The following is an 18147-nucleotide window of genomic DNA, read 5'->3' on the forward strand; positions in this document are numbered from 1 at the left end:
GACTGTTGCTGTAAGAATCCCAAGCAGAGTGGGGCTAGTCCTTGAGCCCCCCCCCCTGTTCTCAGCTCGTTAAAAACGTTCTGCCTGACTGTTGGTGTATCAACCCTACCGTGACCCCCTTCCTACCTGATGCATTGAGGGCTGAGAGAGCGGAGGCAGCAAGAAAACGCGCTGTCCTGGCTCTGGGCCGGCGTGATAGTGCTGAGGAAGCGGAGGCTGGTGGGCAACGTGCCGTTCTACCCCGGATTGCTGTGAGGCGAGGCGGCGCCGATTTGGACCTGCAACTGCAAGCCTGAGGTGAGGAGCGGAGAAGAAGGGCAGCGCAGCGCGATCAGCGCGGTCTCTGACAGGGAGACACTCGCTCTCCGCGCATGCCCCGTTGAGCCGCCGGGCTCCGTGAGGCGGAGCCGGATCCGAGGAGGCGGAAGCTGGCAGGCGGGTCTGGAAGCTGAGGAGAGGGGCGGTAACAGGAGGATCGCTTCGCGCATGTCCAGGGGATTAGCGCGACCCCTTTCAGTGCGAGGAAGAGCGGAGGAGGAGCGCCGGGAGTCCCACGGCGGCAGCGGTAAACAAGAGCTTCTCTCCCCTGCTCAAGCGCCACACAGTGAGGCTGGCGTGAGCGGGAGGGGAGGTCTGGGGAAGCCTAAAAGCGGCTAAGGAGATCTGGTGAAATCTGCCCCTTTGGTCGCTGGTGACACGCAGAAGAGAGCTGGGGGGCCCCAGAGGCTGGTGCATCTCGCCAGCGCGTGGCTCCCTTTTTGTCCTGCTCACTGTTTTTCCCTCACCCTCTGGCGCAGCAAGAATACCACCGCCTGGTATAAAACAAGTAAGGAGGTGTTCTGCAGGGGGAGAGTGACGCTAGAGCTTAACAAGAGAATAACTCAGTCACTGGTCATTTCCACAGTTGTGCAGCATACAGTGGGGAGGAACTTGAGGAAACCCTCAGTGACTGTGTGCTAGAAAGAGGAGGTTACTGGTACTGTGGGAGACAAGTATAGTGCACTGCATAGTAACCACATTCAACTACTTCTGGGGCTTAATTAAATGCTGATTTAAGTGGTTCTAACCCAATTGCATTCAAATAGGTAGTAGAAGAACTGTAATGTTTTCCATGTAAATGAAAGTGTTGCTCTGATCTGATTTAGGAGCTGTTCTTGCCAAATTTTAAAGTAATGCTGTGTTTAGAGATGATATAAAAATAAGCAGAGTACAGTAAATGCTTAACTGAGTAAAAGAGAGTGTAAGAGCTACCTGCCAGTTTTTGGTTAAGTGAACTGTCTATATTATAAATGCTAGATGTTAATTTGATTTAGAACTTAAAAGTATTCTTGCTAATTTCCAAAGAAGCTGTAATGTAAATTTAATAGTGAATTCTGAAGGTAAAAATACAAAGACATTATTTTGATAAAACAGCTCATATTTTCCTAACAAGTTGGTGTAGTGTTGTTTTTGTGTGCTATTGCGTGGATTTACTCTTGGGTGGTCTGCAACCTTCACACTGTGCCTCTAGAATTGCTTGTCTTACCCCTAGGCCAGGCTACCCTAGGTGACCTGGCATCTCAGGTTCTAACAGACAGTCACATAGGTATAATCTTCTCCCAGCTTTGTACTCCCAATAGGTCTCTCCTAGGCCTAGAGTATCCAATGTTGACTGACAAGGATCCATATCTCCCTATCAGGATATCCACATGAGAGCATCTAAAGCAGGGTTCTCCAAAGTCAGTCCTGGAGGGCCGGATCTATGCCAGATTTTAGGAAAACGTCATTTATCAAAATGGGGATATGCTTAAAATCTGGCATGGATATGGCCCTCCGGGACCAAGTTTGGAGATCCCTGATCTAAACAGTAATAGTTTACATAACCCTGGGGTTGATTTGAGGTCCTAGTCAGGATTGTGCTTTCACTATTAACCCCTTCACTGCGGCGGCTATTCCGCCGCAGTGCTAAGGGGGTGGGGCGGAAGAGCGGCGGGAGCATGCTGGTGACGGAACCGCTCCGTCACCAGCGTCGGTTGCGCTGTGCTTATGACGGAGCGGTTCCGTCATGGCCCGCCCCGCTCAATAGAACGCTCAGCGCAGGCGCGGAATCCGCGCCACGCAGGCGTGCCGGGCGGGCCATGACGGAAACGCTCCGTCATCAGCACAGCGCGACCGCGGCTGATGACGGAGTGGTTCCGTCATCAGCAGGGATGGGGTTAATGTGGTGCCTTTATCACCTGGCTGCTCATAGTGGCATGTAGGGATTTTCTGAAGGACTATACTAGGATGAATCTAGTTTATGTCCTGCAGAAGTCTCTGGCAACTGTTATTGATCATCTCCAGAGATCTAGTTGTCTCTTCTTGGGGCACTTTGGTGGAAGTTGGACTTAACAAGGCATCAGGTGCTTTCTTAGTCATTCTTTGGATAGGAACTTCCATCAAGTCTGTATGTGCCCTAATCACATTTTCCTGCCCGTGTAAGATTTCTGCATTAAGTTCCTTGGCTTGAAATGAGTTGGATTTCCTCTCTAACGGTTACTATTTAATTTGATTTTTTTCTGTTATAACATGGGGAAGTTTAACAGGCCAACTTTAATGTTTTCTTTTGAGTAGGAGCTTGTCCTGTCTGCAGCTTTCCTTTACCGACAGGCCGTCTGCTTTTGTTTTCAATCGCGTTGCAGTTTCTGTTAAAGGAAGGGTCATTTAGAGTTCTTCTGCAGGAGTGACTAAAGGGCCTCTTTTCCGACTTTTATTGAAGTTCTCCTTCTCTCTCCACACAAAAGTCTTGGCCATAGGCTTATTTTCGAATACATTATGATGGCACACTCATCTAAATCAGATCTGTACAGATGGTACAATATCTTACAAAAAATGTTCATAAGTTTGGCTTTCAGAGTCCCACTGTACTTCCCTGACCATCGACTTCACTGTTAGTGCTGAGAGGACAAGCAGGCATGACCCATCCAAACAGAGGATGAAATATGGGTTCCAGGAGTGATGGAGATGTGCGATATCTTCATGTGCTGGTTTGATTTGCTTACTATGCTATGACTAACCATAAGGGCCATGATTGATTGTTTTCCTTAAATGGTTTTCCACAGTTTGCTTCCTGTGTCCCTTCACTTTCAGTAGGAGTGCATTCTTTCTTATAATTATGGGGTTATATAAAAGCAGAAATCTTGCATGCTGCAATATTCATATCTGGTTCAGCAAGAGGGTTATCTTGATGGAAGCAGAGGTGGCCAGGAATGTGGACATTGTGGCACAGGCAGACGTGGTCTAAGTTCTGTATGAAAGTAGTGGTGCAATGTTTTAAGTGGTCTATCAAACTGATTGTTCAGTGATGCTGAAACAATAGTCTTGATTTATCATTCAGAAAAGAGGAATAGAGAATCCTTATTAGTTTAAAACTTCCAATTTTAATTTAAACTTTAAGAGAAACCAGGCCAACACGTGTTTCGCCACATACGTTGCCTCATCAGGATATGAAGATATGGACAACTACTTTTTCTGCATCACTGAACAAATCGTTCGGTAGGCTTCTTAAAACGTTTCACCACTACTTTTATACGGACCGCAGACCAAGTCTGTATGTGTAACTTTTATTTCCGACTGCCGAGTGGAAGGCAGCGCACACTCCTGAGCTCTGACTTGTCTGGTCATTAGAGCCTCTGTTTCCCCCTCTCAGGTTTAGTTGATAGGTTTATGTGGGCAGTCTGGAGCTGCTGAACTGTCTGTTTGAACTGGACTTCTTGACTTCCTAAAGGAGCAAAGCAGTTGTATCCTTTTATCATATCAGTAGTGCCTGCCTGAATATGTAATCCTGGAGAATGTAAGTGAATGTTGAGCAAAGGCTGTCTGCAGATGGTGTTTCACTGCTGTCAGTAAGCCTGGCTACTCCCAGTGGTAATCGGTGGTCTTGAAGGCTGCTAGTTCACATGGAAAGACTTAAAATCTCTGTAGTGTATGTGACCATCCTCAAATACAAGCCATGGCATAGTGTGTCCATGACATGTTCAAAAACTTAAAAGGAGGCACCTCAGCCGTTGGGATGCTTTAGACAAATATTTAATTGTAACCATCAGTTATAGTATGTCCCAGGCACAAATGGAAATTCAGATTTTAACAGGTATGTTGCATTGGTCCAGTATAGATTAATTCTCACATACGTACTTCAGGTACATAGGTTTATTCTGTAGGATCTCAAACAAAAATATTGAGTTAAGAGCTATGATTACCTAGGAATTAGTTTCACAGGACGGGTGTATTTAAGTAAGCATACGCACAGAGCTAATTGTTCTGCAGCTAAACATGGGTATCTTGATGTACCTCAGGTATGGCTATTAAGGTGTACCATGGAAAAAAACGATGCCTATGGTCCTGGGTGGAGCAGAATTCTTGGCATACAGCATTGACAGTGCCCTGGATACGAATTTGTTACAAACCTATGACTATACCCTCTATACAGTATAATGTATACTGCAGCTGGAGATAGGTGTGATCGCATGCTGGGCAAGTGCTATGGTGCTATCAGGTGCTCAGTTTGCCTCACAATCCAGAGCAATATCCTTTTCAAATTCATATTTCAATCTCACTATACAGTGTTTTGAAAACGCAAATGTTCGTAGTTGGAAGCTGACGTTATGCTTCTTTTTGTAGTTTTTGTCTTAGTGCCACGGATTTTAGTATGTCTGTTGAAGACCATAGTGTTGGTAAGTATCACTGGAATATATATCATTGAGACTCGCACAAAAGCTACTATAAGTGAGGTCTTTATTTAATGAATTTTCACTCTGTGGGCAGTATTTTCATACTTTATTTTATTTATGTATTTAAACATCTTATAAAGTGCACAAATACCCATAGGTGTCTCTGCGCTATGTGCAGCAGAAGGTAAGGCATAGGATGGAAAGAGCCTGTTACTTGAAGAACTATGTTTTTATTTGTTTCCTAAAAGACAGTAGAGTAGGACTGGCCTTAATCTGTGAGGGAAGAGAGTTCCACAGTTTAGCAGTGGCAACTATGAAACGTCTGTTCCTCCTTTGCCCCTTGTGTACTTTTATCTCACTTGCTCTGGGCTGTAGTCTGACGAGGGAAAATAAGTGCCTGTCCCCATCAATGAGTGTTGATAGGCCCTACTTGCTACAGCTGTCTCAAATTAGGCAGTGTTGTTACCTTGTTCATTTTCTATGTATTGGTCAAACTGCAGGTTTTAAGCTAAACCAGGCTATATTTAATGCCTCAGTGGTGTTCCAATATATAGTGCACCACTTCCCCTATTTCATTGAACTTTTTGTAATGCTTGAATACGCAGTACCTGTACCTCTCTCCTGTTTTTTTGATTGGGAGATTCTCTTGTAAGTGATTGTATTTACATGGAACTACTGTACCAATGTTATTGCCTTTTCCTTGCATATGTGAAGTGCTCTGATACCTCCGGGTCTAGCCAGCGCTATACAAAACCTTTAAAATAAATTAATAAGGGCGTGGCCAAGATGGCGACGGAGTAGGACGTGCTTTTAGTCCCTCCGGCGCCGGGCCTTTCATAGCCTTGTTTAGCACCTGTCCCCGGGCTCCTGTACGGCTCTTGTACGGCTCTCTGGACGTCCCTACATCCCCTAGGGGTCGTGTCTGACTGCTGGCCCCGAACAAGCTGTGGAAATACCTGAGACCGGCACCGAGACTGGAGCGGACGTGCCGCGAGGCCGGTCGGCAGCGCTGAGAGGCTACGGGTAGTTCCGGCCGAATAGCGGGGAGCTGTGGGCCGCGACGGCCCTGGAGTGCTGACCGGGACCCAGCAGACGACAAGGTATCCCCCTTTCGCGGCGGCGATCACAGCGGCGGCCTCCGGCGTCAGAGCGGAGGCGGGGCTTTGGTGCAAAGGGGGAAGTGACTCCCAGCCTGCAGTCTACGCAACACCGAGGCTTGCGGCCTGGTCACGAACGGCGGGCCGAGCTGCATCGAGGATCGCGCTGGGAGCGCTTGCTGCTGCCGGGTGGCGGAGTCCTATCTTGGACAATTCAGCGACTCCTGAAGGATTGAGGGGAGCACGGCCCAAGGTAGCGGGGGCTGTGACGCCCGGCCTCGCGGCCTGCATGAGCGCGAGGACGGCGACCTGGGTGCTGCGAGGACGGGGGAGCATGTCCTGAGGACTGACGTACCCTGGGCTCCCTGCAACAGCAGTGTATTGGCGGCAGTGAATGGGAGCGGAGACCTGCGGGACGCACGGAGGTGGTGCTGCTAGAGGCGTGAGTGCCCCCCGAAGAACCCCTGGACCACGGGGTGAGCGGCCGGTGACCGGTCGGCCCTCCGGGGGTAAGCCTTGTTCCCCCCCCGTTGACAGAGGAGAACCGGATTGAATGCTGGGACACTGCGCATTGGAGGAGGCGGTCAGTGCGGGGCTGTGGTGTCCGGCAGGAGGTGACTGTGTGGCTGCGGGATCGGGACCCTCGTCCCGGCGGAGGTTTGAACCTGAGCTGGTGACCCCGGGTGGAGCGAAGGGTCCTTGACCATTGAATATCTCCCTGCATCGACGCTTTGTGGCCGCCTGGTTGGCTGTGCAGCTGAAATCTGGGATTCGTGACTGGAGACGGGGGACTGCCTTCTTCGGGATCCGGCCCGACTACGTACTGGGGACACGGAGTGGGACGCCATATACCGCCTGGATCCTCCACGTCTATTAAAGGAATAGCCCGTGGACACTGGGGCTGCATCCTCGATTGAGACGGACCACGGTCAGATCGACGGAGTTCCGCACTATTGAACAGTGATCTCCCACTTTGCCTTCCAGACGGAATAGAGAGGCAGCGATGTCCTCCACGCTGCACAAAGGGAAGCCCGGTAAGGATGGCCCGTCCAAGGGTTCCCAACCACCAGCATCTCCTGGCCCTAGTGCTTCGCCCGGGCAGAAGGATGATGAAGCCCCTGCAACCAAGGCTTTCATGACGGAACTCTTCGCTTCTATAAAGGAGGATATCTCTGAGCTCCGTGCTCAACTGGCGTCGGATCTCCGCTCGGTGCGAAGGGACGTGGTTGGAATCGGAGTGCGTGTGGCTACCTTGGAGGATCACGACCTGAGCATGGCGAACGATGTCCACCAACTGCAGCAGGACGTGCTTCGGCTTACGGAGCAGAACTTAGACCTACAGGCCCACGCGGAAGATCTGGAGAACTGTTCCCGTAGGAACAACATCCGCATGGGACGGCGAGGCGGGCGACCTCCGCGGCTATGTGCAGGCACTTTTCTTGCAGATACTGGACGAGGAGGACCTGCAGGAAATCAGGATGGACAGAGTCCACAGGGTGGGACTTCCCAGGCGAGGTGGAGGGCCGCCCCCAGACATACTAGTCTGCGTGCATGACTTCCAGCTGAAGGAGCGTATCCTGAGAAAAGCGCGGGACATTCCATCCCTACAATTCCGCGAGCACCGTCCTCAACTTTACCAGGATCTGGCTGCAACGACACTCCAGAAGAGACGCGAATTCCGACCGGTAACCGCCTATCTGCGAGAGCATAACATTTTCTACTCATGGGGTCATCCCTTTCGCATTGTCTTTCGGTGGCAAAATCGGCTGGCGCAGATCCGTTCTCTTCAGGAAGCGAAAGAACTTCTGGAAATTGATGACACGACTCCTGCACCCGAAGCTGGCAGCCCGTCCTCGCGGAGACGGCGACGATCCTCCTCATGGCACAGAGTGGGTTCGGAGACGGGTCGCAGACGGCCCGACCGCACGACTTGCCTGCAGGAGAGAGGGGACGCGGTGGCGTCAGTGGCTTCAGCGACGTTGATGTCTTCCCAGCAGAGCTCCGGGGCAGCCTGATCCTCGGGCTGCTGGCCATATGGTGCCGGAGGGGCACGTGAACTCAGGTACCGAGGGTATGTTTGTACTTTTTGAGAAGACACCCCGGTCCTTGGCCCTGGGTGACCCTATGATGGGTTCTCGACCCCAGCCCAGGGAACGTTCTTCGGACTACTACACTCAGGGACTGTTTCCTCTGGGACTGTTTTGTTTCATTCTATGGGTTTTTTGCATGTTGGGGTGGAGGGGGGTGGGAGGACCTGAGGGGGGGATTGGGGGGGGAGGTAGTTGGGGTGTGGGGCGGGGTGGGTGGTGTGGTGGTGGTGACTGCTGGATGCTTGCATTCATGCCTTGTTTCCCCTGGGGGAACGACTCACTGGCGTTTGAATAATGAGTTCCTTAATCATTGCATCCTAGGGTGTGGTAACACGGTTGAGGCCTCCCCCTATCTTCTGTGGGTCCGGGTCTGTTGGATTCATGGGACCGGGAGCGGGAGCGGGCGATGGGGAGGGGAGAGACTGGTCGGGTGCCTGCGAGGAGGATCTGATGGAGGAGGGGGAGACTGGATGTTTGCGGTGTGGAAGGGGCAGAGGTGTGTTGACTTAGCGAATGTGAAGCGGTGGGGCCTGAAGATTCCTCATGCCTCTTAGCATTGGCACGTGGAACGTGAAGGGTCTCAACTCCCCGCAGAAACGCCAAAAGGTTTGGAAATATTTGTTGGACCATCACCTGGATGTAGTGGGTCTTCAGGAGACCCACCCGGCGCGCAGAGACGAGCTCCGGCTCCGACACAAGCAATTTCCCCTCATCTATAGATCTTCTGCCTCTACCAAGCACAGGGGGGTAGCTCTTCTTTTTCAGGCGTCCCTCCAATTCCAACCTGTGGGGGTAAGTTGTGATAAGGAAGGCAGGTGGTTGATGGTCAAGGGGTTGCTTTATGGCCGCTTGTGTACGTTTGTGGTGGTGTATGTTCCCAATGCTCAACAGAACGGCTCTCTTCAGGGCTTGTTAGATAAGGTGGGGGACTTTGTGGAGGGACACTTGTTTGTCTTGGGTGATTTCAACATGGTCTGGGACAAAACCTTAGACAGCTCCCGTGCTCAGAGGACGGACTCCGGTGTCTTTTCCACTGAAACGAAGGACCGGGTGGGCGAATTGGGGCTGATTGATGGCTGGCGCACCGTGCACACCCAAGCCCGAGATTATACGTTCTTCTCCCACGTTCACCAATCTTACTCCCGCATAGACCATATTTTTTTGAGCCAGGCACTCAGGGGGGATGTCCGTGATTCCAAAGTTTTTCCGCTCTCCGTCTCAGACCATAGCTTACTGGTCCTCATGCTGCAGTGGTCGGTTGGGGGAGATGGCTTTCGGAAATGGTACTTTCCAGCGGCGCTTATTAGGGATGATACCTCGTGTAGGGAGCTTAGAAATGCTATCAGGGAGTTCTTGACTCTCAACCCGGCTTCGGACACGTCTGTGTTCAATACATGGGACGCTTGCAAGGCCTCCCTTAGGGGCGCTTGCATAGGCCTCAATGCGAACCTCAATCGATTGAGGAGGGAGGAACGGGAGGAATTGGAGGCAGAACTTGCCAGCTTAGAACGGGCACACAAGTTGAACCCATCTCGAGCAACCCTCCGACCGCTGACGGCGGTCAGGGGAAAATTAAAGGCCCATTACGCCAATCGTGCTGAGTTCACCCTCCTGAGATTACGGCGCGTATCATACTCGCAAGGGAACAAGGTGGGGCGGCATCTGGCCCGTCAACTCCGTGAAAAAAGAGAGAAGGAATATATTGGGGGATCCAGGAGCCGGGGGGTCCATGCGGCATCGAGACGAGGATAAAGCAGACATTTTTGGCCGGTTTTATGCTGCACTATACGAGGGTGACTCCCTGGATCAGGGAGCCCAGGACGCGTTCCTGACGGACCTCCCCATACCGCAGGTCTCTAGAGAGTGGAATGAGCGGTTGGTGGCCCCCTTTTCCAGAGAAGAGATACTAGAGGCTATTAAAGCCCTGAAGCCTAACAAGGCTCCTGGCCCGGACGGCTATACTGCTCTCTTCTACCAATCATTCGCAACAGAACTGGTTGACTGCCTGGTCTCCCTCTTCAACAAAATGGCGACCACTGGGAGGACCTCTGGGACTATGGCCAAGGCCATGATAACCGTCATTCCCAAGCAAGGGAAGGATCCCTCCAAGTGCGCGTCGTACCGCCCGATAGCCCTCCTGAATGTGGATGCTAAATTATACTCCTCTATCATTGCCCGCTGGCTCCAGGATTTGATGCCGGCCATTATCCATCCGGACCAGTCCGGGTTCATTAAGGGACGGCAAACTCATGACAACTTGCGGCGGGTGCTGCACTTGATAGAGAAGGCCACCAGGTTTCGCATTCCGGCGATACTGGTGGGGTTGGATGCGGAGAAAGCGTTCGATCGTGTCGATTGGGGGTTCTTGTTTCGCACCCTGACCTCCTTTGGCTTTTCGCACCAGTTCATTACAATGATACGAGCTAATTACAGCAGCCCTAGTTCGAGGGTGCTGATTAACGGTCATCGGTCTGCATGCTTCCCTCACTCCCGGGGTACGAGGCAGGGTTGTCCCCTCTCCCCTCTCCTCTCTCCTCTTTGCCTTGAGTATCGAACCCCTGGCGCTTGCGATACGGGAGAGGTAACAGATCAGGGGCCTTCCCTTTACCGGTGAGCAGCACAAAATTTCCCTCTTTGCGGACGATGTACTGTTGTCATAGGGGGATCCGTCCCAATCGTTGCCGCATGTCCAGGAGGTGCTATCCCACTTTGAGGCGGTAGCCGGATTCAAGGTCAACTTTGACAAGTCGTACATATTGAACCTGACTCTCCCCCCGGCAGAAGTGGAGCGAGTACGCTTGCTCACGGCTTTACCATGGGCGTCTGCCTCCTTGTTATACCTGGGAGTACGCCTGACTCCTACCATAGGATCCTTATTCGCGGCTAACTTCCCCCCAATGCTAGCTGCGATACGAGCCGACCTGGACCGGTGGAAACCGAAATTCCTTTCCTGGCTTGGCAGGATCCATGCCCTCAAGATGGTCCTCCTACCTAAGTTCCTCTTTCTCTTCCAGGCCCTTCCCATTCCTATAGAGATGGACTTTTTTCGGCGCTTAAAAACCTTGATGCTGAAATTTGTCTGGCAGGGTGGACGGGCACGTATCCCCCTCGCGACGCTGCGACAACCGAGGAAGGCGGGTGGAGTGGGGTTCCCTGACATGCTCTTATATTATAAGGCAGCGCAACTACGTGTGATAGTGGAATGGTCCCAGCAGCTCTCAGAGAAGCACTGGCTACATATGGATAGGAGTGTGGCTGGGAGATCGATCTGGGACTTGATCTGGAAACCCAAAGTAGACCGGCCTAAGAATGCCTACATTAGCACTCCTACTAGCACGGTCCTGAAGGTGTGGGACACGGTCACCAACGACGACCGCTGGACCACGTTTCCATCCCCCTTCACCCCCATTCACTTCAACCCGGCCTTTCTGCCGGCATTGCAGGAGGGACCCTTCAGGCTGTGGAGAGAGGGAGGTTGTAGGGCGCTCACGCATCTGTTCCATGGAGTGGCTCCACTCACGTTCCACAACTGCATGCGTGACTATGGGAACCCGGTCACTGAGCGCTTTCGCCACAACCAACTTCTCCACTGGGCAACATCAACGGGTGTGAGTGAGGCCGCTACCCGGCTGCTTTTTCCATTCGAGTCCTTTCTTCTCTGCACCTCCACTATGAAAGGGACGCTCTCTTCCTGTACGGGCTGCTGCTGGCCACTACGGTCTCTCCGCGCCCCCGCTACATGGAACACTGGGAGGTCCTTCTGGGCCGTGACGTCTCTGACGACGAATGGAAGCATCTTTGGAGTGATATCATGACGCACAATCATTCGGTGAATCTTAGGGAAGCCCACTTAAAGACCATGCACGATTGGTATCTTTACCCGTCCAAGCTCCACCGAATTTTTCCAGCTTCTTCAGATAGGTGTTGGAGGGGTTGTGGCCTGCTGGGGGATTTCCGCCACATCTGGTGGGACTGCCCGATCATTCGCCCTTTCTGGGCTGAAATTCTTTCCCCCATCAAGGACATCTTGGGATATCCGATCTCGGACTCAATGGCTCATGTCCTGTTGGGACTCCGTGATCCGGTGTTAGAACATCAAACTAAAGCGGATAAACGTATCCTGTGGCTTTGCTTGGGGGCCGCCAAGCTTACGTTGGCGGCAGCATGGAAGAAACCACATGCCCCAGCCTCATCACTGTGGCATGCGAGACTTTGGGGACTACTGAGCATGGAGAGAATGGCGGACATCTTCCTAGGCAACTTAAAAAACTTTATGTTCCGATGGGGTCCTCTGGTCCGCTTCCTGTCACGTGGCCTACCATCTGCGGTCTGCCCACCCACGTTCCGCGCACTTCACCTGTTCCAGGTTTAATCAAATTGCATAAATGTGGAGCTTTGTATTGCACGAGAGTGTTGTTGTTGCCACCACCAGGGGGGGGGAGGGGAGGGGGGGAACTAGTCGGGAATGGGGGTTTGTTACATGTTGCGACACTGCTTAGCCCATGGGGGTTGTTAGACTTCTGAACCTTTTGCAGAGCTATTTCCTTTGCCGGTCACTAGGCCAAGCACAGATTTACGCCTAGAACTCCTTGGCATGGATTGGACTTACGAACTGAACTCTTTTGTCATGCCATGCCACCCCACCCTGCAATCTCCCATTTGTTTCCTTGGAGTGCTCTCTACAGCGTCCCCTGTGAGGGGCAACTGGCGGAAATGTCGCTTGTATAACTCTTTTTTCTTTCTTTCACTTTCCTCTCTTTTCCCTTTCCTGCAAATTCTGAATAAAAATAAATTTGACAAAAAATAAAAAAATTAATAAAATAGTATTAAAATGACTCATTTGAAAAGATGGCCGACCATTAAGGGGCTCCTGCCGAGATCGCCATCGGCGTAAGCCCCCAGAAAAGGCCCCCTGCCCATCCAGTCACCGCCTATCTGTAACGGAAGGAAACAACCCCATGATCCTGCACAGCTGGTGAGAGTCAAGAACAGCGTCCAGGGCGACACAGCGAGGATTTTAATGAAGACCATGCAATGGGGAGATAAGCCCCTGAGGCGCCGGAGGGACTAAAAGCACGTCCTACTCCGTCGCCATCTTGGCCACGCCCTTATTAATTTATTTTAAAGGTTTTGTATAGCGCTGGCTAGACCCGGAGGTATCAGAGCACTTCACATATGCAAGGAAAAGGCAATAACATTGGTACAGTAGTTCCATGTAAATACAATCACTTACAAGAGAATCTCCCAATCAAAAAAACAGGAGAGAGGTACAGGTACTGCGTATTCAAGCATTACAAAAAGTTCAATGAAATAGGGGAAGTGGTGCACTATATATTGGAACACCACTGAGGCATTAGAATATAGCCTGGTTTAGCTTAAAACCTGCAGTTTGACCAATAAATAGAAAATGAACAAGGTAACAACACTGCCTAATTTGAGACAGCTGTAGCAAGTAGGGCCTATCAACACTCATTGATGGGGACAGGCACTTATTTTCCCTCGTCAGACTACAGCCCAGAGCAAGTGAGATAAAAGTACACAAGGGGCAAAGGAGGAACAGACGTTTCATAGTTGCCACTGCTAAACTGTGGAACTCTCTTCCCTCACAGATTAAGGCCAGTCCTACTCTACTGTCTTTTAGGAAACAAATAAAAACATAGTTCTTCAAGTAACAGGCTCTTTCCATCCTATGCCTTACCTTCTGCTGCACATAGCGCAGAGACACCTATGGGTATTTGTGCACTTTATAAGATGTTTAAATACATAAATAAAATAAAGTATGAAAATACTGCCCACAGAGTGAAAATTCATTAAATAAAGACCTCACTTATAGTAGCTTTTGTGCGAGTCTCAATGATATATATTCCAGTGATACTTACCAACACTATGGTCTTCAACAGACATACTAAAATCCGTGGCACTAAGACAAAAACTACAAAAAGAAGCATAACGTCAGCTTCCAACTACGAACATTTGCGTTTTCAAAACACTGTATAGTGAGATTGAAATATGAATTTGAAAAGGATATTGCTCTGGATTGTGAGGCAAACTGAGCACCTGATAGCACCATAGCACTTGCCCAGCATGCGATCACACCAATCTCCAGCTGCAGTATACATTATACTGTATAGAGGGTATAGTCATAGGTTTGTAACAAATTCGTATCCAGGGCACTGTCAATGCTGTATGCCAAGAATTCTGCTCCACCCAGGACCATAGGCATCGTTTTTTTCCATGGTACACCTTAATAGCCATACCTGAGGTACATCAAGATACCCATGTTTAGCTGCAGAACAATTAGCTCTGTGCGTATGCTTACTTAAATACACCCGTCCTGTGAAACTAATTCCTAGGTAATCATAGCTCTTAACTCAATATTTTTGTTTGAGATCCTACAGAATAAACCTATGTACCTGAAGTACGTATGTGAGAATTAATCTATACTGGACCAATGCAACATACCTGTTAAAATCTGAATTTCCATTTGTGCCTGCAGATGGCCGCCAGCCCTGCTGTCCCTGTGCACCCTCTCGAGGAACAGCAACTTGAACATGGACTAACTATAGAGGCTTACAGACGCTGCCTCTCCCGATTTCATGCATGCCTACGTGAACATGTATGTGTTCCATGTAGAGCTAAATAATGAACCACCACATCTGCACACAGAACACGATGACCCCCAATGTATCATCCTAGAACGAGTTATCTCTCAAAGGTCATACAGCAGAGATGTAATTGTTCGATGGCTGGGAATAAGGCGGAACCTGGCTTATTGAAGAGTGTTTGATGCTGATTGGTTCTCTTCATGGGAACCTTGGAGGGTTAATGTTCATTGAAGAGCTCTGCTTTTAAGTATGCATTGCTGAGTTAGTTAGACTCAGATGCCATTTCCACTCTCCTCAGAGGAGACACTTCTTTGCTTCTGCCCAAAAGAGTTAGACTCCTGGGCAAACCCATTATCGCTTACCAAACTGAATCTTCATTAGATTGTGCCTTTTAGAGGCGTTCCTTGTTAATAGCTCCTATACGACTTCTTTTATAAATTTCCCAATTTCCTCTAGCTTAGCAAATATGGGAACTTCCCTAATAGGAAACTTTGACTGCCTTATTTGCTTTAGAACAACTTTAAGCACTGTGTGTTTGTATTTGCAATTTTGAATTGATTTGGCATTATCTAACTAATATAGTCATTCTTTGACTACTGATTTTAGACAGCATTAAATGAGTTGATATTGTAACTTTATTATTCTACGAATAAACCTTCGCGATTTGCAAACTACTGCTCTCTGTCATCATTGTGGAGCTTAATTCACTTTACTGTCATTGATGTATTGTTGATTTTTTGAGTCATGCCTCAGTCTAGGACTAAAGGTCCATCCACTTGAGTTCGGTTTATACTTATTTACACCAATGATAGGCACTGTGAAAATCCCATCTCGCTGCAACACAATTTATCTGAGCAAATCGAAATTGGATAGAGGGGTTGCTGAATCTGCACATTGCTTTTCCTAAATAAAAGTATTATGGACCCAATGCTAACTCGGACAGCCACTGTTCTTAAAATTTGGTTACAATGCCAGATAAGCTCTCCTTTATGTGTGATGTAGGTTAAAGATATACTTTTTTCTTCCACCTTTGCGGCAATGCCCTTCATTGTTTCCACTCTAATGAGGTAACTAAATTGTGATAATTTCTATAATTTGACATTCATTTATTGACTTTAATTCTGTTATTTTCTTCCTGGCCAGCACCGGACAGCCCCCTTTTGTGTGCTAGTGGGGTTTCTTAGTTAAAATTTCTAATTCAGAAAATGAACTTCCATTGCATTGCTGCAGCAGAGAGAGAAGGAACTTGGATCTTGGTTCTTTTCCTACAAACTTCGAGTGCGGAAAATGTTATGAATTAGCCCAAACTGCGATTTGTTGTGCTAAAATATAAACCAATACATTTGAAATAGTTATCGTGAGTACCCAATCTAAACTAAAGAAGTTTAGTAGCTCACAGTTGTAGTATTGTATTTACTGGTGATTTGACCTACCTTTACATTCTACTGCTCAGCGACCCATTGATTTTGGTCGATATGTTAGCAGATTGTTGACTATACTATAGGTTGCCTTTACAAAAGCTACGTGTGTGTTTGGATTGATTATTAAAGAGAAAAGAAGGGGCTAGTTATGAAAGCTATAGATCAAGCTTTATCATTGGCTTGCCACTGGTTTGCTTTTCTATCGATGCAAACCGAGTTTACTCAAAAACTGATCTAGAGAAGAGGCATTCTGGAAAAATGGTATACTGGAGAGTTGTCTAATTGATAGTGAAGGGGATATTGAGGGCGAGTCAAACAATTGACAATGTATCTTGCCATACTGACAACAAGCATTCATTAATATAAATGAACCTATGAACCCTTTCTTTAAAGCTTTTGGAATTTGGACGAAGTGATGCAGTATTCTTCTGCCAAAAGTGATGTGGCGTGGAATGTTAGTTCAAGGCAGGAACATTCTCATTACTATATGTTTAAAAGTAAGAAGAAATATGGTTGTGCTGAACTGATGCTTAACTCTCTACACAGCATCTTATTTTCGTCCCAGAGGACTATCTCTGTCAGTTGTACCTAGTTGTGTTTGGTGACTAGAGTGAAAAGAAAAGGGTTTTGTGGTTTGTTGCAGCCTAAAGTCTAGACTTTTATTTGCAGAGAATAATATATTCCCCTGTCTGATCGTCTGTTGGTTATGAGCTATTTTAAGACTGCACTCTTGAAGTAGTTCTGGGAGAGCATTCAAGATGTGTAACACTGAAGACACATGTTCACTGCATTTGCTCCATATATGTGTTCACTCATCTTATTTTATTTCAGTACATCAGTATGATAGAAATAATGGATTGTATTCTTTCATTGACAGTATTCTGTCTTACTTTCTTTCTAGCTTCATAATGCAGCAACAGTATTGGCAGCAGATCAGCTAAAAAATCACGCAGACCACATGGTTCTAAAGGCATTAAAAATTGCTGGATCTGAAGGAAACCTGGAGGCTGTGGCAGAATATACATTCAAGCTAGCAGAACAGAAAGAACAACTTGTTGAGGTAGGTTTCCATTTTCAATAAACGTCCGAAGCAGTAATCTTGAGTAAAACCTGTAGTTGAGTTCTAATTCATTTACTGAAAAAAGGAGCTGAACAGTTTAAAACTTCTGATACTTAAGGATTTCACAGTTAATCTTTTCTATTTGAATATAACTTCCAAGTAGGAGCATACAATGAGCAATTAATTGTCTAAATCTTTGATAAATATGACTATTCAGTATCTCTACAAGATTGATCTCCATCGTTGAAGGTGCCGACTTAGGTATGTCTAGAGAGAGAGAGAGAGTGTGTTTGAGAACATGCTTTAAATAAGAAAAATTACGTGTTGCCAGTGTTGTGTTTTTCCCTCTTTATCTGTAATGGGGTGGGTTGGTGGAGACTTTCATTACTCTCAACCATCTTACCCCTGCTGCCCAGTTGCTCACCTGCCCTGCGTCATCGATAAGCGCCAGGAGGCGCTTTAAAATCATACCAGGGCTCTCGCAGCACGGGTCCCTCAACCATCTTACCGCTGCTGCCCAGTTGCTGACCTGCCCTGCCCTGATCAAACAGTCCGTGGGGACTGCATCGCTGCTGCTAGCCACGCCGGGTGTCGGGGGACTCCATTCGCCAGAGTCCCTCTGTGGCGCCCAAGAACAGCGTCATCGGCAAGTGCCAGGAGGCACTTTAAAATCACACCAGGGGTCCTGCAGCGCGGGTCCCTCAACCATCTTACCGCTGCTGCCCAGATGCTGACCTGCCCTGCTCAAACAGTCCGTGGGAAATGCATCGCTGCTGATAGCCACGCCGGGTGTCGGCGACTCCATTCCCCAGAGTCCCCCTGTGGCGCCCAAGAACAGCGTCATCGTCAAGCGCCAGGAGGTGCTTTAAAATCATACCAGGGCTCCCACAGCGCGGGACGCGCGCCGGCGCTGCCCAGTCGAGGCCAGGGGCGGGCCCATCAAAGCCCGAAGAAGGCTGGGCCATACCCTTTGGGCTTATCGTTTTCCACTACTGCGCTGGCCTATATTTAATATCTGCGGTAAGACTGAATAGACATTCTTTCGATTGAAGAAGACATGTTATAACTTTTATAACAACCGGTCATAGGCATCTCATTGCTGATAAGCATCTCTGATTCACATCTTCTCGTTTTGCTTTTAATTGTCTCTTTGGTATCTTGCATAGTACACCAACATTATTATTTA

At 48.7% G+C, this 18147-nt stretch overlaps 1 protein-coding gene across 2 annotated transcripts in view; it reads left to right on the top strand.

The window, feature by feature from the left end:
• CTNNAL1 (catenin alpha like 1) overlaps positions 1–18147 on the top strand; it is an 883049-nt gene that overhangs the window by 603911 nt on the left and 260991 nt on the right. For both annotated transcript variants that reach the window (XM_078687708.1, XM_078687709.1), the window contains exon 9: positions 16803–16961. In XM_078687708.1, coding sequence (XP_078543834.1) covers positions 16803–16961 — 159 coding nt within the window. The remainder of the gene's footprint in view (positions 1–16802; positions 16962–18147) is intronic.

Source organism: Lissotriton helveticus, chromosome 4_1 (assembly GCF_964261635.1).
Source record: "Lissotriton helveticus chromosome 4_1, aLisHel1.1, whole genome shotgun sequence".
In the NCBI taxonomy this organism is placed as follows: domain Eukaryota; kingdom Metazoa; phylum Chordata; class Amphibia; order Caudata; family Salamandridae; genus Lissotriton; species Lissotriton helveticus.